General features: G+C 44.6%; 1 protein-coding gene across 4 annotated transcripts in view; it reads right to left on the bottom strand.

The window, feature by feature from the left end:
• The window catches only part of Wdfy1 (WD repeat and FYVE domain containing 1), a 50,279-nt gene extending 26,879 nt beyond the window's left edge, over positions 1-23,400 (bottom strand). For 2 of the 4 annotated variants that reach the window (XM_034521798.2, XM_076914944.1), the window contains exons 1-2: positions 23,180-23,400; positions 232-299 (exon numbers count right to left, since the gene is read on the bottom strand). In XM_034521798.2, the coding sequence (XP_034377689.1) occupies positions 232-299; positions 23,180-23,316 (205 nt within the window). In that variant the 5' untranslated portion in view covers positions 23,317-23,400. The remainder of the gene's footprint in view (positions 1-231; positions 300-23,179) is intronic. The other 2 variants (XM_076914943.1, XM_076914945.1) reach the window with 2 other exon arrangements.
• Between the last annotated feature and the right edge of the window lie 2,020 nt (positions 23,401-25,420).

Here is a 25,420-nt window from a genome sequence, read left to right as displayed (position 1 = left end):
TTTTTTTTTAATTCTTTTTTTTCTAGTATTGGGCCTGTTTCAGTTAGGCTGGTAGACCAACTGCCTCTGTAAAAGGAGTTTTCCTGTGGTTTATTATAGCCTATCAGAGGTCTTGGGCAACAAAGGAACTCATTCTGAAATCCAGTGGCAATTTTTAGCCAGGTCTTTTAAATTTTAAATCATCCAAGGTGTCAGAAACAAGGTCCTTAATTGGAAAAGTCTATGACTTACAGGCCATTGTGTGATAGATGCTGGGCCAGTACTGGCCGCTGTCTCTCTTCAGCCATACTCGGATGGTTCTGTGGAGACAAAAAAGGGGGGAGGGGTGTGCTTAGTCATTTTATCTTTATTTAAACCCTCCTGAATGGCATGCAATAGTGAACTGGACAGACTTGATCACTCTAACACTGAAAATCAGCACAGACACATACGAGAGCCAATGCCTGTGCCCAGTACTCACAGACACATACGAGAGCCAATGCCTGTGCCCAGTATTCACAGACACATACGAGAGCCAATGCCTGTGCCCAGTACTCACAGACACATACGAGAGCCAATGCCTGTGCCCAGTACTCACAGACACATACGAGAGCCAATGCCTGTGCCCAGTACTCACAGACACATACGAGAGCTAATGCCTGTGCCCAGTACTCACAGACACATACGAGAGCTAATGCCCGTGCCCAGTACTCACAGACACATACGAGAGCCAATGCCTGTGCCCAGTACTCACAGACACATACGAGAGCCAATGCCTGTGCCCAGTACTCACAGACACATACGAGAGCTAATGCCTGTGCCCAGTACTCACAGACACATACGAGAGCCAATGCCTGTGCCCAGGACTCACAGACACATATGGCGTCTTTAAACATCGCCATCAGTGGCCTTGGGCTCCCCACACACATCAGCTCTTACCTCGCGCACACAGCATTCCCATCTCTACAGATTCAGTGCGAAGCACGGCGACTTCGGTAGAGCAAGTTTGTCACAATGCTTTTGGAAAGGCTTATTCTCCAAAATGTGCATAACAGATGTCCAAGTCATGAGAACAGGCACTCTCAGTGGATTCTTCAGCATATAATTGAGCTGTCTTTGTTTGTGTTTTAGTACAATTTTGTTTTTAATTAAAAATTTTAACATCCTCTAATTGATCTTACAAAGTTACTCAAAGAGAAATATATACAGACAGTAGTATATTATAAATTATACACAGTATGACTATTTTAAGTTATATAATATCCAAAAGTCAAGATGTCAAACAATTTTAATAATGTAGAAATGTTCATTGTATAATGACATACAAAGGGAACAGAACTTTCAACTACTTTTCTGGGTAAAACAAACTGTGTCAACATAGTCACTGTCAGTCTCACTAGAAGACATTGGGGAAAGCATCAGGGACACAAAGAAGAAAAGCTGGGTACAGGGACACATGCCCAACAAGCCCTGTAGTGGAGGGCTAGAGCATGGGATTGGTCACCATGGCTTAGAGGCCAGCCTAGGGCACTGTAGCAAAACCCTGTCTCACAGAAGCAAAAACAGAAAAACAAAGGATTATGCTTATGGAAATGCAACAGGGGTGAGGAAGGGGCAGGGGTGTAAGTGCCTCAGTCAGTGAGAGGCTTGGCTTATCCTCAATTCCCAGCCTCCTACCCTGGAGGAAACTGTCCTGCACTGTCTCTGGCTTCTCTTTCATCAGAACACACATGGGCTCTGAGGATATCCTGTGTGTGTGCAGTAGTGACAAAGGAGACCAGAGCCAAAGGGCAGCATGCACATGGACTGCAGAGACGAGCACCAGGGCCAAGCAGGGCCAGCCTGGGCCCCACCAGCCTCCTCAGGACCTCCAAGCCAGGTTCTTCTTCCCCAGTCTCCTGCGGTCCGACATTCTAGTGGTGTCTGCTTTGCCATAGGCTTCTCATGACCCACTGTTGTTCTCAGACTGTCATGTTTCTATTCCTAATAACAGCCTGGCAAGTGACTCACTAGATAAAGATGCTTCCACAAAAAAAAATGAAGCCCTGAGTTCAATCCTTGATACCCAATAGAAGGAGAAAATTGACTTCATGGGTTCTCCTCTGACCTCCATCCCTGTGCCACACCCACACAGACATACACAGAAACACAGAGACAAATAAATGTCTATTTCTAACAGCAACATAACAGTTTGAAAATGTTTAGACCAAATTTCCATCTATTTACCTAGTTATTTCTTTCTGAAGTTCTAGACAAAATTGTTCCATAGAGACAAAACTCAGGAATGGCTTAGGATTCTGTGGAAGGGGGCAGACTGTAGAGATGTGAGGGAGCTGCCACCAAAGAAACTGAGGAGGCTCTGGGGATGGTCACTAGAGCTGTGTCCACACAGCACAGCATGCCCGACTACTCTCAAATCTGCAGACGACTGTGTGTGATTAAAGGGATCTTCACTTCCTAGATGACATGAGGACACAGCACATAACCCTATTTTATTTTATATACGTGCTAAGCCCAGTGGAATCTGACCAGGTTGCTAGATCCAGCTACTGCTTTCAGCACATGGAGAGGACAGAAAGACAGAAGAACCTGCTAAACACCAAAACAAAGGTAATTCAGCAAAAGCAAGGCTGTGGGAAAGTCTACACAGGAAAGATGCAATTCCCTCAACAATAATTTGAAAGGGAAACGAACCAAGACATAAGGGCAAGCTTAAGAAATACACCAAAAATACAATGTGGGAGTCTTATTTTAATTCTGATTTTAAAAAAAACAAAACTAAAAATAATCCATAAAATAATCAGAAATGTGAGCAACAGTAGACATTTGCTGACATTAAAAATAATTAATAAATAATTATATCTTTCTTTAATTATAACAATTGTAATTATGCCACTGTTTAGGTTTTTGTTTGGGAGGTTGTTGGTTGTTTTGTTTTGTTTTGACATGGTGTTGTTACTACTATGTTACTCAGATTGGCTCAGTCAGGATCCTCCTGCCTCGGCCTCTGGGGTATGGGATTACAAGTGTGTACACCATGCCTGGCTAACGTTTTGTCAAGAAACAAAGAGCAACTCCTAAGCATCGTGGTGTTGTTTCTCTCCTGTCTTCAGCTTGGCCACCACTGTCAGGGCCTGTCACTTCCACCCTAGTCTCCTCTCACGGTGTCTTTCGGTTTCATTCCCAGCCCAGAGCTCACCTCTGGTATACCCAATGCCAACTACACAGCCCAAAAGGCCACACTTAGCCCACTACTATTGTACTCAGCATCCAGTCCTGGGGATCTCAAACCCAGGATCCAAGTGACAAACTGAGATCCCATGACGTTCCAGCTCAGGCCCTGAGACTCTCAAGTCTCCATGTGGTCCTCTCAGGTTACGCCCCACGCCCTTCTTCCTCACCACTCTACCATGAACTCCTCTCTACAGACTGGTCCTTCTAGGTAGATGATAGGGTGGATACTATTTCAACACAAATCCTTCTCTTAAAGACGCAATGGAGCATACAAGGATCAGCCTGAGATCTGATTCACCAAAGGGGCCTTACCTGTACTGACTAGACTCCATATAGTTGCTTAAAGCAGAAATATTATGGCTACATGTCAGCACAACAGATGTCACCAAGGCAGTGTAATAAACAAAAGGCCAACTCCAAGTCGTATATAATGTCCACTCAACTATCCGAGTTCCTGCCTAAAGATACAAAGGCCACACCTGAAGATCAAGGGTGCTCCATGCTGCTCTGCTTTAAGTTCACTGGCTTTATTTGCAACAGGACCACCACAGGGTTAACTCTGGCAGCTGACTACATCATTTCTAAGCCTAAGGAAGAAGATGATTTTAGTAATTCACTAAAACTGTTGCCACAAAGGTCATGGATTTAGTGGAATATACTTTGCCCTTTGTGCTCAGAAAGGGCAACATTCAGATATCAGGAAACCCAGTGTTGAGGAAATAATCTTAACAGCCCATCTCTTCCACACATCACTGGACCCTGTAACCAAAACCGACCTTCAGAATGATAGTTAACCTAGCCCAAAGTCAAACTCAGATCCCACTTAGCTAGACTCTAGCATCTGGAAGATGGAATCTTTTTTTTTTTTTTTTTGTAGAACAAACAGCATACAACTTGGTTGGTACAAATCTGACCCAGGTAGGGTCAAACAGCAAGCTAGGAAACTGAAACTTTGACTTTGAGAACCACTCATCACGTAAGGACAGAAAAGGACAACCTTGCTGGGACTAGGATCCAGCTTCATGACCTTTACCCAGACTGCTTGTCTTCAAACCACACCTTTTACTTCCTGTGCTGCTAAAATCTTTCATATCTCTGGCTCAATCAAACCAACATTAAATCTTACCCTGGGATTCTCAAGAATCTACATGTTAAACCAAGTTTTCCAATGTCACAAGTTACCTTGGAATTTGTTCCATATTATGATCAGTGGTTCTCCTTGGCTTAACAGGAATATAAAAAATAGGCGTCAACTGTGCAAGTTATTAAAAGCTTAAGAAATCCCAGGCTTTAAAAAAAAAAAGTGAACACTTAGCAAATTAGAAGCAAGGCCTGCTATTCCATAAGTTGCAGGCAACACTAACAGTTATGTGATATTTTACTAAATGTGAATTACTCAAAATCTTATAACTACATAATAAGCCAGCTGCACTAAGTACTGAGATCTGATGGTTCTGTGGCCCGTAAGCCCAGTGCTTTCTGAAAGACCTGTGTTGAAGCTGTTTCCTCGCCTGTAATGAACTAAACTAACAGAATATTTCTTTACTACCTGACAGCTCTCTACTCCCACACCTAAAGTCAGGTCTTGTTTTCCTCAACACCTTTTCTATTCATTTAGTGGCTGAATCACCTCTGATCCTCCAAGACCTATGAGCCTAAAAGAGAAACTTCCTCAAAGAAACATCTCAGAATCATTAAGAGTTTTTTCCAATGCCTGTTTTCAAACAATAGTCTGTTTTTCCAAAGATACTTGGGACGGAAGTCCATCTTTCTAAGCCTATACAAACAGCTTACAGGTTGACACAGCCCTATCCCTGTGGAGGGCTCTACCACCAACATAGAAGAGGATGAACAGTGCAGTCCTGAGATCCCTTCCACTGCCGTGCAAGACTGCGTTGCTGTGCTGTAAATCTCCCACACTAGGTGTCTGTCCTCCACGGCTGTGGGGAACAAAGCAGGAACAACTCAAACAGTAGTGACTGCCCACTGCAGGCTCCGAGGTTGTGTCAGCATTTTAAATTAGGATCTTTTAGCAAGAGTTTGGCCCGATCATAAAAGGTGAGAAAAAAAATAATGGCAGGATCAACAATATGGATCCCTGGATGGAGGACTTGCCTCTGAGCCGACGGCCGGAGTTTGGTCCTCAGAACTCACACAGAGGAAGAAGAGAAACAACCAGTACAAATGAGTGTTTACTACTTTTCAAAAATGACAAACTGTTAGACTTAAGGATTTTAGGCCTGATAACTGGTTATGAAGAAATAATTGAAAAAACAGACTCAAGGATTTGGGGGGGGGGGGGAAGGTAAATAATGAAATGTATTGGCAAATGACATAGTAATTTAATAGTTTAGTCGCTAAAAATAATTATGAAGACTAGGAGGTATGGGAAAATGTGAATAAAATGTGGTTTTCTCTTTTAATACTTTTATTTGAAGTGTGTGTGTGTGTACATCTGTGGGTCCCTTGTTCTGGAGGGTGTCCCACGAAGATCTGCCAACTGGGGACAGGGTGAGAGCACGGAGGACTCGATACTGTCTCCGTGCTGCTGCCCCCCCCCCCCCCATGTCTCCACTGTCTGTAGATCTCTGGCCCAGCCTGATGCGGGAGGTGGAAGCCAAAGGACACAGAGTGCGAGCAGGAGGGGAGATTGACTGCCCCCACGGCTGCCTCTGCCTTCTCACCATCGCTGTCGATGACCGGTCTCTCCCAGGTGCTGCACCTGTCTCTCCGAGCTGAGCTGGTCCAGGCCCAGGCTGGACCGATAAGGAGGCGGCTAGCTGGCAAGGAGGCAGCTTAGTGTCCCAGGCAGGTTCCGGGAGAGCAGAGCTCTCCCCAAGTGTTACAGCTCTTGTGACAGAAACTCTCAGACACCAGGATGATTCTTGAGCGCACTTTACTTCCCCTAAATAGAGCCCTTATATACAGTTTTGGGGTGGTTAGGGTCTGACAACAGATAATGTCTATTGGCTCAGTCTGAGAGCTTGAAGATACCTCATCTGCATGTGGGAGAGCCTGAGGCACTGGTCCTCCTGACTGATGGTCAGCAACCTCTCTGTGGGAGGGGTTGTTGCAGGGCTGAAGCTAAGTGAAAAGAACCAGGGATTGGGAGCAGAGGGAACTCCTACCGTCCAATAATGGGGTTCCAAGCTCGTTCTGGACCAAGCGCCCAGCTGCTTCTCACAGCCCACCGCCCTACACACATCACATAGGTGGAAGTCAGAAGTAGACAACTTATGGGAGTTAGGTCGCTCCTTCTATTATGTGGATTCTGGAGACCCAAAGTGGTTTCTCGGGCTTGGTGCCAAGTGTTTTCATTTACTGACCCATCTTTTAGAGAAAAATGACTCAGTTTACCTTAAAAGAGCTGAGTTAAAGTTAAATAGCTAAGCACACTCTTTAGCTCTGCAGCTATCAGGTTGACGAATGAGGGATAGACAGCGAGGGAGGGGACACTTGTGAAGTAGCAAGCCCTGACTCTAGATCCTTGTTAGGATATGCAGACAGCAACACAGAGCCCACGGGACCTTCTGGCAAACTCACAAGTACCCACTTTGGAAGGAGTGCCAGGATTGGATTTTGCTTAGTATTCAAGTGTGGCTATCTAAAATAGCAAACACAAAAATACTCCATGCCTTAAGGATGTGTCTGTCAACATCACTGTTAAGAGCAAACACAGCTGAGGAGTACAAACTGAGAGAAGGATTAAGCTGTTTGCAGCCTCAGACACAAGAATCAGAGGCAACTTCAAGTAAGTGATGAATACTTTTTCCCTTCCTAACAAGACTACTCTAGAGACTTCTATGTGTCGGACTAAGAACTCAGTGGTCTGTTGGCCATCAAGGTGAACTTGTGCCTAGGACAGGCTTGGGAGTCAGGGACACCCTCGAGTGTATGAGAGGTTACATTTCCTGCAGGCCACTAAGGTCAGGGAAGGGACCCTGGCCTCCACAAGAAGACATGCATGGAAGGAACAGCTAGAGGTTTGTGGATGGATGAGGCCCAGATAGGATCACTCCCAAAGGAGCAGAACACAGTGCCTACAGACAAAACCTAAGAAACCAGATGCAAGAAGGCTGGGCAATAGATTCTCCCAAAAGGTTGAAAGATGTAAGATAATAAGCTTCTACCCTGTTTGTCTCTGCTGAGCTCCTGTAAGTTCAAAGCACTCAACTATGTAGATAGAGACTTCTTGCTTTCTAAATCCACACATATATTCCCAAAAAGCTCGTGATCTGCAAAGAGCAAGCTACCCTGGCAAAGACGATGGACATTTTTACCTCCAATTTATGCTTTAGGGGACAGAAATAAGCAGAAAGTCACCTTTAAAAATTACAAGCCAATATGTCTGACTATCCAGTTGCCTTGTCCAGTTTTATCCAGCTCTTACTAGTTGATAAAACTCTCACAATGTAAAACTTTTTGTACAAAATCTTTCATAAAAGATACAACTCAATTTTAAAAAGCAGTTTTGCATGATTTTTAAAAAGTAAACAAGCCTTTCTATATATTTCCATATATTTTCCATTAAAGCAGCAACTTCTAAACAAAGGAAGATGAAGCATTGCCGAAGACCAGCTTTGACACCAAAGTATGTCGATTACAATCAGAGTCAGTGCTGATGGCAGTTGACGGTGTCAGTGCCGATAACACCCAAAGAGGGCTGCAGCTGATGGCAGCCAGTGATTAGAGAGAAGAAAAGGAAGAAAATTCAAGCATGCGCACATATATACAGAGAATGGTTGAGGCAAAGACAAGCTCCATCAACTTCACAGATACAGATACACACACACACATACACACAGGTATATACGTATTCACACGCTGGGTGGCTGGAGCAAAGTTCCAACAAGCAGGCTCCAAGCATTTCACATATACATATATACACATATATACACATATTTGGTGGGTAGATAGAACAAAGTTCCAACAAGTGGGCTCCAAGCATGCATATACATACATACATACATACATACATACATACCTATACATAAACACATACAGTTGGTGGATGGAACAAGCTCCAACACAAAAACATGTAAAACAAACTTTATATATACACAGATTTGATGGCTGGAACAGAGTTCCAACACATTCTCCCATAAACCTTACACATATACATACATACATATATACATATACATACATACATACACATACATACATACATACATACACATATACATACCTTACACATATATACATACATACATAGTTGATGGGGGTAGGAGAAACAATGTTCCAACAACTATATTCTTTCTCCCATGGCTTATATATCCCAGCAAAATCTTTCAAGCAGTAAAAATTACAATGTGATCACACTCTAGTTTTCTTCTAGTGAATGACTATGAAAAATAGTATGTTCCCCAATACCTTTACAAAAAATAACATTATATAGTACAGGTAAAGAAAACAAATTATTCCCAAGAACCCATGTATACTCATAACTAAGCAACTTGTTATAGATTAACAAAGTGTGAGCAAGCAAGGTAGTTTTCTCAACCAATTTCTCTTACTGGTAGCCAGCAATCTGCAGTTACAAAGAAAGGATTATTTTATTATTTATCTTTAAAAGTAATCTTATAAGAATCTTAAAAGAATCACAAGTCTAAACTTTTATATAAAAATCAGTCATACCTACTTTAAATCCTCAGAATGCATATCTACTCATCAGCAATTAAATAATATCAGAAAGCTACGGGCAAAATGGATAGAAGGAATCAATCATCACCTGTCTGGTCTCAGTGAGAGTCGGCTGCTGCCACTGTTCTTGTTCTCTGACCACAAAGGGTCCCTAATTTAACTAATAAGAGTGTGCCTTTCTGCCAGGTGGTGGTGGTGGTGGCGGCGGTGGCGCACGCCTTTAATCCCAGCACTTGGGAGGCAGAGGCAGGCGGATTTCTGAGTTCGAGGCCAGCCTGGTCTACAGAGTGAGTTCCAGAACAGCCAGGACTACAGAGAGAAACCCTGTCTCAAAAAACCAAAAAAAAAAAAAAAAAAAAAAGAGTGTGCCTTTCTGAGCTTCATATTGTTTCCTAAGATTTTCTACATCGAAGCCAGTAGCAAAAACATCTTAATCTGACTTCACTATCATTTTATTTTTTTCCAAATGTTTTCTAAGGTGGTCACTGCTGACAATCTACATCTGTAAGTTCTTTCCTAGGGTGGTGACTGAATCATTAATCTGCTCTAGCAACAATGCCTGAAAGAGATCAAGCATTATTACTGTGAGTGCCAGAGATACTGCCTAGTGAGTGGCTGGAAGCCCCTTAGAGTCTCCATACAATTCTTAGATTAAGAGGGATGTGAGGTCAGCAGAGCAGAGCAGAACTCCGTAACAGCATGAAGTCTTCAGAACATGTGGTCTTCAGGGTTGCACCCATCGTGGCTGTGCTAACTGGTGGGCCAAATTCCATGAGTCCTCCTACATGACCCTCAGCAAAGCATTAAATAGTGTGTGTGTTTTTTGGGGGGGGGTCCCCTTTAAAAGAGATTCAGGGCACAGAAAGATCTAGGTTGAACTAGGCTTGAGCTCCAAATCTCAAAGAAAAAAAAATCTGACTTTTGTGATAAACAGGAATGGTGATTCTAATAAAATCCTCACTACCTCAAGGTGTGGACTGAGCTGGACCCAGCATGAGAAGCGACATCTGTGACAGGTAACTGTGTTTGAAGTGTGCTCCACTTTTTACCCCTTTCTGTTCGCTGATTGCACAGCCTTTCCCATGGGGACTGAACCTTTCTCTCTGACTCCTCTTGGTAGGCTGCCTGCTGTCTATAATGGCTGATGGGTTATCTCAAGTGATGGTGGAGCTCTTCTGAGAAAGGCCTTTCCTGCTAGGGTGAGGGTTGGTATAGCCTGCCTCAGAGGAGCAATGACAGATAACAGGAAGTGTGTGTTGGGAGCGGAGGTTGGTGTCCTGCTGAATTACCCTGCCATGCCTGGAACAAGCCTCAGTGGCTGAGGCACCAGGCTGGTCACAAGCATGAGTGAGCCTGAGTCAGAGAAACCATGCCACTGACCCACATCTCATGACAGTGAAACAACTGCTGCTTTAAGCAGCTGTTTTGAGGAGGTCTGTGCATACCAAAGGCTAACTAATATAGATGGACAGAATATATTTCAAAATACTTAGGAATCACACTTCGAAATTTAAAAAAGATTCAAACATACTTTGTGTGCCAGCATCTCAAGCTAATTCTTCACTGGAATACAGAATCCCCACTTTGTACCCATCCAAACTAAATTCTCTCACATCTGAAGAGGACACAGGAAAGCACTTCGTAATACCTGTTAGCCAAGAGAAGGCTTATGTGCATTTTGTTACTTTCCTGTGAACTGCAGACTCAACGCCACAGCCCTGAGTCAGAACTAAGCATTCATACCATGGAGATCAACGTAGGAGCTACAGAAAGGCACACCTGAGGATCAGAGAGGAGGGCTCACTTTTCTTTCCTTCGAATGCTCTCAAAGACTTAATCCAACCAAGGTTAAAATATACATTAGGGAATTATGCAGCCCATGAACTTTCCTCCTTGTAAGCCACACTGGAGTAAGAATAAAGATGGACACAAAGCATGGTTCTCTTCTTCAAGGCACTGACTCTCACTCCAGGAAGCATCTAGTAGAACTAATTAGGATGATTCTTAATGTGGCAACAGCCATGAGGACATACATTTCGGTGTGTTACATATTTTCCAGAACACATTATGACACCTGAACGGTGACCTTGAAGAGCACGTGCCCATCTGTGGCCTCCAACAGAACTTAGGCGTTTCTGAAAAGGCCGACGAAGTCAAGCACACCCCACCTCCAATTGGTGTCTTTCACCAATTTTCCTCCCAAGACAAAAGGGATAAAGCGATTTAACCATTTTAAATTCTAATTTTATGCTGATAACTAGGTAGTGTTCAACCAATTAATTAAAAAGCAATTTTCAGTATATACAAGTTAGTCCAAGGTACCAATTTGTATTAAACACCAGATAAACAGTAACTAGGTAGAAAGCTGATTTTTGTGACCTCTACAAGAGATGCTGGTTCTCTGAGACTTAGGACTCTCTAAACACTTCTGCCACTATGACAAAGGGTATCACGTCCTAGTCTGACTGTACTTCCGGAGGATACAAATAAAAATGTTTAATTCTGGCACCTAAGATGGTTTCTAGAACACTAAGATGTTAGCCTGAAAGGAAGAGGGAATGATAGCATCATCACTTCAGTCTGCCTTTATCAAATAAATAGCAATTTCCTTCCAACCAAGTCCCTAGAACTCTGACCTCTTCATTTCTGAGGGAGAACAAAGTGTCTCCTTTGGTAACAGAAGCAAAACAGTGAACAGTTGTTGAGTGGATCTCAAAACCAAAAGTCTAGGAACTGGCCTCATTTTCACAGGGCTTAGCCTGGCTGAGGCAAAGAAGAATGCATTTACTGGCCTGTACTAAGGAACGAGTAAGAAGAGCTCAAGGGTCTGTGGGGCACAGTCTCACAGCCTGCTCATTTCATCCAGAGAAGACGGCTCTCAGGGACCTCGGTCCCTGTACCACCCCAGCCAGTAGCATCCCCCACCACCAAGAATCCATGGACACTTGGCTGAAATGCCTCCTATGGGTTCTCTGTTAGACTGGAGAAACCAGTCTAGATGCAATCTTTAAAATGATTCTGTGTGACTCCTGTGCTAAGGAAAATGCCAAACTTCAGAAGGCAGTGATAATCTAGACAGGCTGGGGTCAGCATGGGGTCCAGGGAACACTCTTTCTTAAGGTTAAGAACAAACCAACAAAATCAAAAACAAACAAACAAAAAAAAAAAACTAAACATACAAACAACAGAAATCTTCAGCTCTCCCATAGCCCAGCAGAGCTCTCTGGAAACCTAAGACTAATAAACTAACCTGAGTAAGCACAGTTAGTGTTAAATTCTGCTCTCTGCTCCTTTATTGGTTTATTTAATGATTCAATCAAACCAACACTACACACATTGCTATAAGCTTTACAATGCTTTAAACACTGGAAGAATTTAAGAGGCCAGCACTTGATGAGTAAAGACAAGCATGTTAACTGGGAAGAATGTCATGAGGCTGAATCTGTGGGGATGGTGAAAGGTGGGCCGACATCCAGAAACTCAGGATGCAGGAGCAGGATGGATGGCACAAAACTGTACCCCTCAAAGTCCAGACCTTCAAACACCATTCCCGGGGAGTATGAGGAAATCAGTTAAGCACACAAGGAAGGAAATGCTAGAGGAACATAGTAAGGAGGCCCTTTGAGAGTACCCAGGTACCTCAGGAAAGCCCGGCCAAGTGGTATTTTCTACAATCCAATCATAACCTAGTACACCCATCAACAATGACTTCAAGCATCCCCAATCTCCCCAGAAGCCTTTTCAGGTGCTCCTGCCTGCAGGCAAACAAAGAAAATGAGATAAGAAGAGGAAGCTGCCCTGACAGGTGACCTTTCACCCAAAGTCTGTACAAGAAAGTCAGCAGCAAAAGTTCACTTTGATCTTAAAGGGAACAGTTCTGAATAAAGTTGTTTGTCTATGAAGAAAAGGAGTAATCAGACAGATGGTTTTGAGATCACTTGCCTAGCATGCAGCAAACCCTGAGTCCCAGCTGAAGCACCACATACATGGGCGTGGTGGCTCACACATGTGATCCCAATACCAAAGTGGTTGAGCCAAGGAAACTAAAAGCTTTAGACCATCCTTGGGGTAAACAATGAGTCTGAGGCCAGCCTAGTCTATATGAGAGAACTCCTGTCTCAAAAAATAAAAAGAGATTATTTCATCATGAATTATTTAAAAAAAAAAAAACACTCCATAAAGTAAGTCCACATTCATGCCCTCTTGACTTTGAAAATAATTTTCTAAGTGCATTTTACAGAGGGAAGGAAGGATAAACAGCTGGGTTCTAGAAACCACTATCATTCGTTACAATTCCACTTTGTTCCTATGGAAGAGCTTGCAGGTGTTTAAAGTCAACCAGAGGGAGAAAGGCCTACGACAGCGATGTGAGTCTCTGTCCACCAACACAATGATGCCAGTTAGTCGCTAGCTGTATGCCCAGCTCTTTGGAGGTACTGGCCATGTGGGAGGATCAGATGAATGAATCCAATCAACAGCAGCTAGCACCTGCTAGTGGGAGTGTGGGGGGTGGGGGGCAGGGGTTGAGAAAGGCTGAGATGGTAGACACAAGAGTTACTCCATAACTGAAAGAGAAGCAGATGCAGCCCTAAAAGGCTAGGATGTGGGAGGCAGAGAGGGAAAGTGGCTTAAGGAGGGTGCATGTGAACCACAGCATCTAGGTGGGGAAAGGTGTCAGACCTTAATGGGACAGAGAACACACTGGCAAGAACCACTGAGAAGTGAGAAATAGGTGTGGAAAGAAAGCTGGGTACAGAACAGTTGTAAGGTTCCCCACATCCTATTACAGACATGATGCCTCACAGTATTAATGAAAGATCATACACAGGAAAATGATATTATAAAAAGCCATTTTGAGGATACCAGTTTGGCAAGACAGATTCAAGCAGGGAATCCCAAGGCTCAAGAATTCCTTGTGGAGGCTGCTGTAGTGATCAAGGTTTAACAGTGGTTAAGAGACGAGGACAAGCCCAGGGGCGAAAATGGACAGGCAGAGTCAGGCCTGAGACAGTTGTCCTGCCTTCAAGGATGGCCCTCAGCTGGTGTCTCTGACCTTGAATTTCTAGAAGGTTCCCAACATCCCCTTATTCAGAAGAGAGGCTTATGCTGTTTAGTGTTTGTACAAAATATATAGTTTATGCCTGACACTTGTTTTTTTCAAGAGTCCAAAATTTTGGTACATGACATGAAGAGGATGTACATGTAACCAGCCCTTGGCATACTTGGCATACCATCTTGCTCAACTCCTGGTAAACAGTGTTGAACACAAGGGGTCACATAATTCAGCAGTGGAGGCATTTAGACATCTTGTATTACTCCACAGAGGACTCTCAGAAGCTTAGTCTGGTGTCTTCTTGTCTTCCCTGCATATGTTACACATATGCTGTGTCCTAAGACTACAACCGTGCCATGGCTTAGGGGATGGTTGTAAGGTGTGAGTCCTGATCCTGGGTTTCTCTGACACAGCAGGAGAGAGATCTACGAGGGATATGAATATGATTGAAAAGGCTTGTACCTGACCAAATAAGGAACTAAACACAAGGAATGACTCAAAGTCAGTTATAAAAGTTTATATGTGTAATTGACTCCCAAAGGCCTTATTTAGGGCAAGAAAAAATTTTCACTTTATTCATACACACAGGAACATACACACAGTAACACACACACACACACACAAGGCAGGAATGTTTTTAGCTTTTGATGACATAAAAGAAATTCAGTAGGAGTGAGCTCCCAGCTGTTGGCCCTTGTGCCAGGCTCAGCTCTAAGCTCTTTCCCTCATGTTATCAAGCTGTCAGCCCTTCCTAAGACCCAACGGGGTAGACACTACATCTGCACTCTGCAGCTGAGGAGACCATGATGCAAAGAGGCTAAAGTAACTTGTCCAAGGTCACATGACTTGGATTTCAACTCTGGCACTCTATCTCTGGAGCCTCCATTCTTAATTACACTATAAAAAGAGAATGACTACCCCAGCGAGGGTCGCTCTGACATGAGAGTCCCTGCACTTCCGGCCGCCTCCCTCTTCAATGTATCACATAACACAGACTAAGGAATCTACTTTTCAGTCTTGAACAACAGCCGCTCTGGATAAGGAACAGCTTCCATCTACAACAGATTGCCCTTCTAAGCATTTTACCTAAAAACTGGGTTTAGAGTTGGTCCCCATAAATAATTAGGAAATGCAGAAATTTTTCTGCAAACCATCTTAATATGTTTATAAGTGTTCAAAAAAGTTTGGAGACATAGCTCAGTTGGTAGAGTACTTGTGAGACATGCGCAAAAGCCTGGATTTGATCTCCAGCACTGCAGAAACCTGGCTTGCTGGCACATGCCTGTAATCCACAAACTCGGGTGGACGCCAGAGGTCAGTAGTTCCTCAGCTACATAAGAGCTAAGTGCCAGCCTGGGCTACATGACACTGTCTCAAAAAAAAAAAAAAAACAGGTTAAAGAGTCTAAGAGGCAACAAATTCACTAAGAGAGCTGGTAAGTTGAAAAAGAAAAATACTACAAGAATATCTAAACGTTGGAGTGGGGTTTTGGGGGGGGGGGGAGGGTGGAGCTTGGAGGTGATGGGTTCTGGGTTTTTGTTTTATTTACTTTTTTTTTTTTTTTTTTTGCACCTGATAACACAGATCTGTAATTGCTTGACTTAGGCCAAAGAAACCCAAGTTTCCTGCAGAAATCAATGCTAGCCTCGCAGGCTCCAGTGGCAGCAGTGAACAAAGGAGGCTCATCTTTAACCTCGTCAACATGAAGACAGCAGGTCTGTAGCCTTTGCTTAGCTAGAAAGCTTTACAGCAATCGCGTGCATCTTTGAGAACTTGTATCATTTCACCAGCTGACTGTCTGAGTTTTTGTGCAGCCCTAGCAGAGTCCAAAACCAGCCGTGTGTCTGGGGAATCAGCCCCTCCTGCCTCAGACGATTCAGTTCTGCCCTGCAGGGATCTCTTCTGTCACCCTACCCTATCCCAGGCCTGCCTGGCCAGACTGTAACTGCTGTGACTACAGTTCTTGAATTTACCACTGAACCTCCTTTGATGGTGGTCTTCCTTTCATTTCTTCAATAGGAATGCAGTACTGTTTAGGACCCCAATTAAGCCTTATTATCCACATTGACTTAATACTCTTCAGAGGTAGATCATATTCAACTGCTAGGTGTGGTCTGATTTTATGGGAAAGCAGGTTGGGTGTCAGGCTGTGTGTGTGCGTGTGTGTGTGTGTGTGTGTGTGTGTGTTGTATACACATGGGTGATGGGTGTGCAAGACCCACCTGTCTGTGCCCCTCAACCAGGGGTTACAGGCACAGACCATCATGTCCAGCCTTTTATGTCCAGCTGGAGATTTGAACCCAGACCTTCAGGTTTATAGAGCAAGTACTCTTACCTGCTAAGAGATCTCTTCAGCCCCACAGTTTATAACTTGAATGTCCCCCATAAGGTACTTTTCTAAAAGGTTTAGTCCCTAACTGGTGATGCTACTAGGAGGTGCTGGAGGTCTTGGGATGCAGCTGGAGGAAGCCATTGAAGGTGGGGGTGTACCTTTGAAGAGCACAGTGAGACCTATCCCTGCGTCTTCTGTACTTTCCTCTCTGCACTGGAGTTCTCGGTTTCCTGTGTCATGCTTTCCCTGCAATGGCACACTGCCCTGCCAAAGGTCCAAAGGCAAGAAGGCTGAGTGACCACAACTTGAAACCGTGAGCCAAAATAACCTTTTCTTCTTTCAAGTTGTCTACCTTAGGTATTCTGTCACAGTGACGGGCAGAGTTCTTGTTAGGGTGTGGGTATCTATAAAATAACTCTAGAGAAATATATCTAAAATGCTGAAAAGGGGGAGATGGCAATTAAGAGCACATACTGAGGACTGGAGTTCGGCACACATGGATCCAACATCTTCTTCTGAGCTCCAAGCGCACCTGCATTCATGGTACACACGCAATTTAAAAACAAGTCTATTTTAAAGGGGAGGAATAAAGAGCATTCTCCTCCAGTGACTGATGTGCAGCCCCCCTTTCTTGTCCAATGATGCTTAAAGCATGGTCCCTGGATCCGCAGCAACCCTCAGAACTTGACAGCTCTCTCAGGGCCCCCAAATTGAACTTGTACTTAAGTGATTCCAAAACCTCCACCAGAGAACCCCTAAACCTGATAAACAATTTCAGCAAAGTGGCTGGATATAAAACCAACTCAAACAAATCAGTAGCCTTCCTCTACTTAAAGGATAAACAGGCTGAGAAAGAAAGTAGGGAAATGACACCCTTCACAATAGTCACAAATAATATAAAATACCTTGGTGTGAATCTAACCAAGCAAGTGAAAGATCTGTATGACAAGAACTTCAAGTCTCTGAAGAAAGAAATCAAAGAAGATCTCAGAAGATGGAAAGATCGCCCATTCTCATGGATTGGCAGGATTAATATAGTAAAAATGGCCATCTTGCCAAAAGCAATATACAGATTCAATGCAATCCCCATCAAAATTCCTACTCAATTCTTCATAGAGATAAAAAGAGCAATTTGCAAATTCACTTGGAATGACAAAAAATCCAAGATAGTGAGAACTATTCTCAACAATAAAAGAACTTCTGGGGGAATCACCATCCCTGACCTCAAACTGTACTGCAGAGCAATAGTGATTTTAAAAATTGCATGGTATTGGTACAGAGACAGGCAGGAAGATCAATGGAATAGAATTGAAGACCCAGAAATGAACCCACACATCTATGGTCACTTGATCTTTGACAAAGGAGCTAAAACTGTCCAGTGGAAAAAGGACAGCATTTTCAACAAATGGTGCTGGATCAACTGGAGGTCAGCATGTAGAAGAATGCAAATCGATCCATTCTTATCTCCTTGTACAAAGCTCAAGTCCCAGTGGACAAAGGACCTTCACATAAAACCAGATACACTGAAACTAATAGAAGAGAAGGTGGGGAAGACCCTCGAATACCTGGCCACAGGGGAAAAGTTCCTGAACAGAACACCAATGACTTATGCTCGAAGATCAAGAACTGACAAATCGGACCTCATAAAATTGCAAAGATTCTGTAAGGTAAAGGACACTGTCAATAAGACAAAACAGCAAGCAACAGATTGGGAAAAGATCTTTACCAATCCTACATCCAATAGAGGATTAATAACCAATATATACAAAGAACTCAAGAAATTAGACTCCAGACAACCAAATAACCCTATTTAAAAATGGGGGCCGGGCAGTGGTGGCGCACGCCTTTAATCCCAGCACTTGGGAGGCAGAGGCAGGTGGATTTCTGAGTTCAAGGCCAGCCTGGTCTACAGAGTGAGTCCAGGACAGCCAGGACTACACAGAGAAACCCTGTCTCGAAAAAAAAACAACAACAACAAAAATGGGGTACAGAGCTAAACAAAGAATTCTCAACTGAGGAAACTCGAATGGCTGAGAAGCACCTAAAGAAATGTTCAACATCCTTAGTCATCAGGGAAATGAAAATCAAAACAACCCTGAGATTCCACCTCACACAAGTCAGAATGGCTAAGATCAAAAACTCAGGTGATGGCAGATACTGACAAGGATGTGGAGAAAGAGGAACACTCCTCCATTGTTGGTGGGAATGCAAGCTGGTACAACTACTCTGGGAATCAGTCTGGCGGTTCCTCAGAACATTGGAGTGGAGCCCAATAGCCACTGTTTCACAAGAGCTCCAAGTAACTCTGATAAACACTCAAGTTTGAGAACCACTTTCTAAAGAGCAGAAAGACTAGAGACTGGGGTCTGTGTACCACAGGATGTTGAGCAGTCACCGTGGCATTGAAGGATGCTGAGCTGTGGGCCTCGAGTGGGCCCATATGCCAGCAGTATCTTTTGCCTTGCCAAAGTGACTGTGCATAATTTCAAATGTTGCCCAGGGACTGCTACTGACAGTAGAACCGCTGGCAGAGACTTTGGAAAAGTGGGCCTCGACTTCAGGAAACCCCTTGATTCTTTAGCTTTTCCTTTCAGGACATCCTCATTCCCTTGGCTCTCTGTAATAAAATAACTTTAGCTGCATCCTGCTATAAATATTCAAAGTCACTTTTCCTAAGCAGATTTGTGGTAGGAGACAACTGCTGTCTGAACACTCAGTAGGCTGAGGCAAAATGACCATCAGTTCTGGCCTGGCCTGAGCTACGTAGAGCCCTTGTTTCAAAAACAAACAAACAAAAAAAATTAAAAAATAAGGCAGCACATGCCCAGAGTCTTAGCCTTAGGGGGTAGAGGCAGGGGAATTAGGAGTTTAAAATCTCCCCGTAGCTGCACGGTGTATTCAAGGCCAGACTGGGCTACAGAAAATCCTGAGTAAAAAGCAAACTGAAGAAAGAGCTGATGAGGAAGCTCAGCCTGCCTAACCCCCGCCCCCAGGCACACAGTCAAATGCAGACATCCACCTGCCCCAGGCACACAGTCAAATGCAGGCATCCACCTGGCCCAGGCACACAGTCAAATGCAGGCATCCACCTGCCCCAGGCACACAGTCAAATGCAGGCATCCACCTGGCCCAGGCACACAGTCAAATGCAGGCATCCACCTGCCCCAGGCACACAGTCAAATGCAGGCATCTACACTCATACACAAATTATTTGTACATACAAATAAAAGTATACAAAAGGTACTTTTGTAAGTACTGAAGCACAAGTTGCCAAGTTTCATTACAAAGGGGCAAGCCATTTATTTTAATCCTGAAAATTAATAAGAAGGAAGGCTCATTCATGGAGGCAAAAAGGAAGTCCTGTCATTTTGTATTCGCTGCTGGTCACCTGCTGACTGATACAGCCTTGGCTGGTTTCTTCTAACACACAGAGCTGTATGACTAAAAGAACTTGGGCCTGAAGTGGTAGAACTGGGTTCAGACCGCAGTCCTAGCACTTAATAGCTCTGTGGTCTTGGTAATTACTTCAGTGTAGTTTGCACCTCCGGTTTCTCACCTGTCCAACGGCCACCAGAATATGTTACGTTAATTTTATGTTCCATAATGTTCTTGGCAAGACCTGACAGGGCATCTTCAGCTACTGCTACCTTTTCAGTAAAAAAGGCAAATAGCCACAGTGCACGGGATAAATAAAGACCGTACGAACAGTCCATCTATTCAGATCAAGTTTTAGCACCAAAAGAGCTTTGAGAAAACGTCCATACCCAGGCACTTCTTACTTTGAAAATGTACTGAGTTTTGGAACTGCCGATGAGGGAAATGGACTGCACTGTTCTCATGGGGGGGATATGACTTTGGATGTAGTAACACACATACACACACACACACACACACAGAGGCCAATTTTGCACTGGTAGGGAAGGGCTTTCTAAGGGTTAACCATTGCCATTTCTAAAACATAAATTCTGATCATCTCATTTACCTGTCTTTTTAGAACGTTGTCCCTGACTCCAAAACAAAATCCAGTTCCTAAGTAAGAGCCACACCAGAATTCTTTTCCAAACCAGACACTGCCCTTTTCAGGCTCAGCCCTTTACTGCCATGGCCTGACACCTTCCGCTCTGGTCACTTTAACCAGTAGAGAGTTCTTGATGGTTTCACATCCCCTTCTGTCCTTTCTTCTGCCTAGAAGCAATACATGCACCTCCCCTTCTAGAATCCACCCCTTCATGCCTGAGGACCCCCTCTAGAGATGCTTCTTGAATCCAGCCCAGGGAGTTTCTTCTTTCTGTGTCTTCCCAGAATCTGGGGAGCTGAACACACAGGGCCATGTCCTTGGTAAACTGCTCAGCACGTGCAAAGAGCTAGTTTAATGCCAGCTGCCTTTACAGTTTATGGTGGAGACGAATGAATGGGCATGTCTGACATATTCCTGCCTGAATGAGGTAGAACAGTGTTCTAAGTCCTTGGGTATATATACAAGCTTTTTTAGGTCAAGGGCCATAGGAACAATAAATCAGAAGTTATATGAGCATAGGAACTGTGGCTTTTGATCCCTCTTTTATCCCCAGGACCTCACACTCAATATACAGTGTTCCTGGATGAATGGATGGATGGATGGATGACAAGTATGAATTTATCCTATTTAAGGACAGTTTAGAGAAAAAGACCAACAAGAGCAAAACTCATAGCTCATACTTGCATTAAATCCCATGAATTGTAGTACCTACAAAAAAAAAAGTTTAAAATACACATCAGAAGCCTTCAGTAGCAACTCCTTGGTGGTCCAAGCTGAGCAGGAGTAAAAAAAAGGGGGCTGATTGGAGACTCCCCTGAACATCTGTGTGGAAAAGCAGCTTAGTAATCATGATCCATAAAATCTTTATTAGCACTGTTCCTACCCAGTAAATCTCAGATATTAGGCAATTTACCCAATATGCATGAGTCACAAATAAAATATTTTACCAAATAAAGCTGGATCACTCTAATAAGCTGTTGTCTCAATTCCCATTTGTATCACGCAAACACTATTCTGCCATTTTCCCTGTTTACATTCCCTGCTCTCTAATCTCAGGTTGCCACTCTTCCCTGACCACTTCTGTTTCACATAGCCAGACAAGGATCTTAGCAGTTCCGCACCACCTCCAGGTCAGTTACATGTAAACTGGAGGGGAAAAAAAAAAAAAAAAAAAAAAAAAAAAAAGAAGCTCACTACCTGGGAAAAAGGCCCTAACAAAGCTCATTCAGAAGCCAAATACAAAGGCCCCCTGCTCTTGGGGAGCTTGGGGCTTCAAGTTTCCATTTCCCATTCATGGCAGGCCCTCAATTTCACTCCCTTCAAAAGGTATGAAGACAAAAGGCTGGCCTCTACCTCCAGCTTAGAGAGCAAAGTAGAATATGCTCCCCAAAGCCCCTTCCAGTTTGGGCCTATCACTGCCTAAGACAGGGAAACTGTTTCCCTCAACTGCGTTTTAAACCTTTCAAGGTTTCAAACTTGCTACAATTTTAAAACAAGGGCTATTTCTCCAGTCACTTTAAGCTGCCTTGAAAATCAGAGGGCTGATGACAAGTCCTGGTTTCAGTCATGTCTTCCTCATTATCTCCTTGACTGAGAGAAACTAGTAACACCTTTGTGGCTTTGGGTCCCTCTTGGGTAAAATGAAATCACTGGACCAAACAAATCTTTTCCAAAGTGTGGCAAGTGACCCGGCAGACCGTAGGAACATTGATAACGGCTTGTTTTAGTCTTGTGGTAAATGACATTCTGTTTCTTACTTGTGGAGATAAATTACTTGTAAATAAAATTACTTACTTGTAAATAAATTGTCCTTTTAGAATAAGTACGCCTGGCCTTTTAAAGAACGAATTACTTTTATATATATAAAAAAAAAAATTGAAAACTATTTGGTCAGTAAGAGTTCAGATAGTTCTAGCAGCTGTGGGAAAAAGAAAAAACAAAACTGATCCTGAGGCCAGGAGGAGAAGCATTGGAAAATATACACCCTAACCTCAACCCCCAAACAAATTAGAAAGATGATGTGAATGCCCCTGGGGTTCCTTGTAAGGAATAAACAGCCACACTAGGTCCCAAGGTAATCAGCTTCTAGTCCTCTGGGACTTGGAACGGACCCAGGAGAACTCAAGAAACTCTGGAGCACCAGGACAACTCCAGCGAGGAAGACACAGGAGGCAAAGGTCTTGGAGCAGCACTATGGGACAGGTTTCAGGCGGCAACCGGGCAAGAGGCTAGCTAGAAACGCAGGACGACTAAAGTACCGAGTTGTAGGGGTGTGCACTGAGAACCCTGGACTGCAGGCCAGCGGTGGGAACAGGGGTTTTGTCTGGATGGGGTAGGGAGGGACTAGGTCCCAGGTTAGAAAGGTGTGGCGAAGGTCCTGAACTAAAGACGTTTAGAGGAAGACCTTGGACTAGAGAGGTCCCGTGAGATCCAGGATCCTAGGATGGGTGGATGCCTGAGCTGGACGAGCCCTGAGAGTCAGGGTCCCGGGCTGGAGGTCTCGAGACGGGGTCCCGAGACTGGAGGGGACCTGGGGGGGGGTGGGGGGGGGGAGTAGTGTTTTACGGCGCTGTAGGACAGGGTCCAGGGACGGAAGAGTCTGTGGTTCAGGGTCTCGTGATAGAGGGGGCGCTGGAGAACCAGATTCCGAACTGAAAGGGCGCAGGGGGACGGTCCAGGGCTGTTGGGGTTCCCAGGACGAAAGGCGCGCGGAGGGGGGATAGGTCTCAGACGACAGGAGTAAGACAGATCCGCCTGACAGCACTAGGATCTCGGTGGACTACGGGGACGTGGGAAAGCGGGTGGCGGCTAGATCCGGGATGACAACAAGAAGGGAGGCAGAGCCGCGGACCCCACCATCCCCACGCCTCGTGGTCGTCACCACCTCACGCCCTGGCCTCCTCGTGCTCCCAGACTCTACCTGTCCTCGCTAGCGGTGATCACGCCGTCCTCCTTGGGGATGAGCAGCGCGGCGGTGACGGCGTCCTGGTGGCCCTCTATCTTGCTCAGCAGCACCGGGCGGCTGCTCTGCGGCCTGGAATGGATCTCGGCCGCCATGTTCGAGCCGCGGCCTCCCCCGCGGGCGGCCCATCAGCTGACCGCCGGGCGGGGACGCGCCGGTTGCTTGTGGCAACCCGGCCGCGTGTGCGCCACGCCGCCGTAAACTCGCGAGCACCACCGCAGCTTCCCGTATTCCTTGGTGAAGCCGCACAGTTATAATTCTGTGACCCCCGGGGGGGGGGGGGGGAAAGAAGAAGAAAAACCCGGACCTTGGTGAAGGTTAAAAAGCCAAATCTTCCTCCCGGAAACGGATTGTGTTGAGCAGTAGCCGATCACAAGCACCTGCCTCTCAAACAGTACCACACTGCATCCACCCTAAGAGGCCATTGTTTGAAAGACACACCCCAATTCTAGGCCTGTTAAAAGGTGGAAAACACACACACACACACACACAAGCAGTTATAACTCCTGGGAGCTGGGGCTGGTACCATCATCCAAACGCTCATAGCCTGTGCATAATTCTACTCTATGATCATTGTACTACATTGTACAAACTACCATGATGCAACACTCTCCTGTCCCGGAGATTGTGACTATCTCCCCATTCCCCATCCCCATCCCACTCCACCCACACCCGTTACAGCTTCTCCTCCATCTAGTAAGATGATAGAATATACAATTTTGTATTTACCTCCCCCACCATCACTTCCTGCCAACTTTCTGTCCAGAGAAAGGCTTTTTTTTCCTTAAACCTTCTCCAAATCACCGAATACCAACCCATATTTTACAGTTGCCCTGTACCCAGATGCCAAATGGCTCCCTCCCCATGAGGCACCCTCTGCCAACACACAGCCAAGGTCACTCGTTCAACTAACTGCAGGTGGATTCCTGGTGGGTTTGGGCTGGACTACACTGATAGTATGTTTTAAGGGCCGTAAATGAGAGACCCAGCCATAATTTCAGACAGTTCCCTTTTCAGCCTCCATCCCCCACACATCGTTACCACTATTACCTAATCTGTAGTACACACAAATCATGGGTTCATGACCCACAAACCATGAGGTAAAACAACCCCTTCTTCCTTCAGTTGCCTTTAGTCTGGTAGTTTGAGTCACAACAATGAAAAAAGTAACTAATCCAGTGGTAAAATTCTTACTTAGAAATTACAAGGTCCTGAGCTCTGGGTAGCAGTTTTCTCCAAGGTTAAACGTGTCCATCTGAGAAGGAAGCTCTGTAAGACAGAGGGTCCTTACGGGGAGGTAGAAAAGGGTGTCCTAAGAAAAGGCTAATACACTGCTGATTTGGGGAAGCTCCTTGAGCTCAGGAAGTGTACAACTCAAAATAGCTCGAGGAAGTTCCTGAAACTGACCAGATAATCTAGTCTCTTCCCTAAGCGTGTAGAAGCAGTAAGAATGACTGAGAGACTGTCAGATAAGCCAAGCTGACTGGGAGGAGCCCAGACCAACCTAGCTGCCTGGAAGAAAGAGATCAGGCAAGATGGTGCCTAGAAGAAGCAGAGACTGTGTGCTGGAAGAGTGCATAGCAACTAAACTGCCTGAGGATGACACACTCTCCACCTGTGGAGCTGTCTGCAGGCTATGCAGTGAGCTCCAGGGTGCCAGTTTGCGTGAGCTGTCACCCGTGCTCAAGTGAACTTTGGGGTGATAAAACTGTCTTCTGAGTCATTTCTGCTCCTGAAAATAACCCCTTATCTATATGTTCTTGTAAGTAACCCTGATAAAACTCATTGGTTCATCAAACTGGATTTTAGTGACGTCTCTAGTTTCTTGTGTTGTTGGTTCCCTATCTGGGGTATTTAGACATTTGTTCATGTGTCCTATAACACAGAGCTCTAGCTACAGTAATAACAGAGAATCAGAGACAGAACAGAGCAAGAAAGGGCTGGCATTCCACTGAAGGAAAGGAGTAATAAGTGAAATAAATTAGATCATACCTTACATTAGATAATTTCAGGTGCAGTGAAGAAAACGAGAGGTAGCAGAGACTGTAAGAGCGTTAGAATTCAAACTAGGGTGGGATGGAGAATGCATAGATGACCAGAGGGAACCACCTTCAGGGAAGAAGTAGGACCACAGTCTCTAGCTTCAGGTGCTTCTGGTTCTGCTTCAGCTGCTGAGAGGCCCCAGGTGCCAGCCATGTC

The sequence above is a fragment of the Arvicanthis niloticus genome, chromosome 17 (assembly GCF_011762505.2).
Source record: "Arvicanthis niloticus isolate mArvNil1 chromosome 17, mArvNil1.pat.X, whole genome shotgun sequence".
NCBI lineage: Eukaryota > Metazoa > Chordata > Mammalia > Rodentia > Muridae > Arvicanthis > Arvicanthis niloticus.
This window is presented reverse-complemented; position numbering and strand designations above follow the sequence as displayed.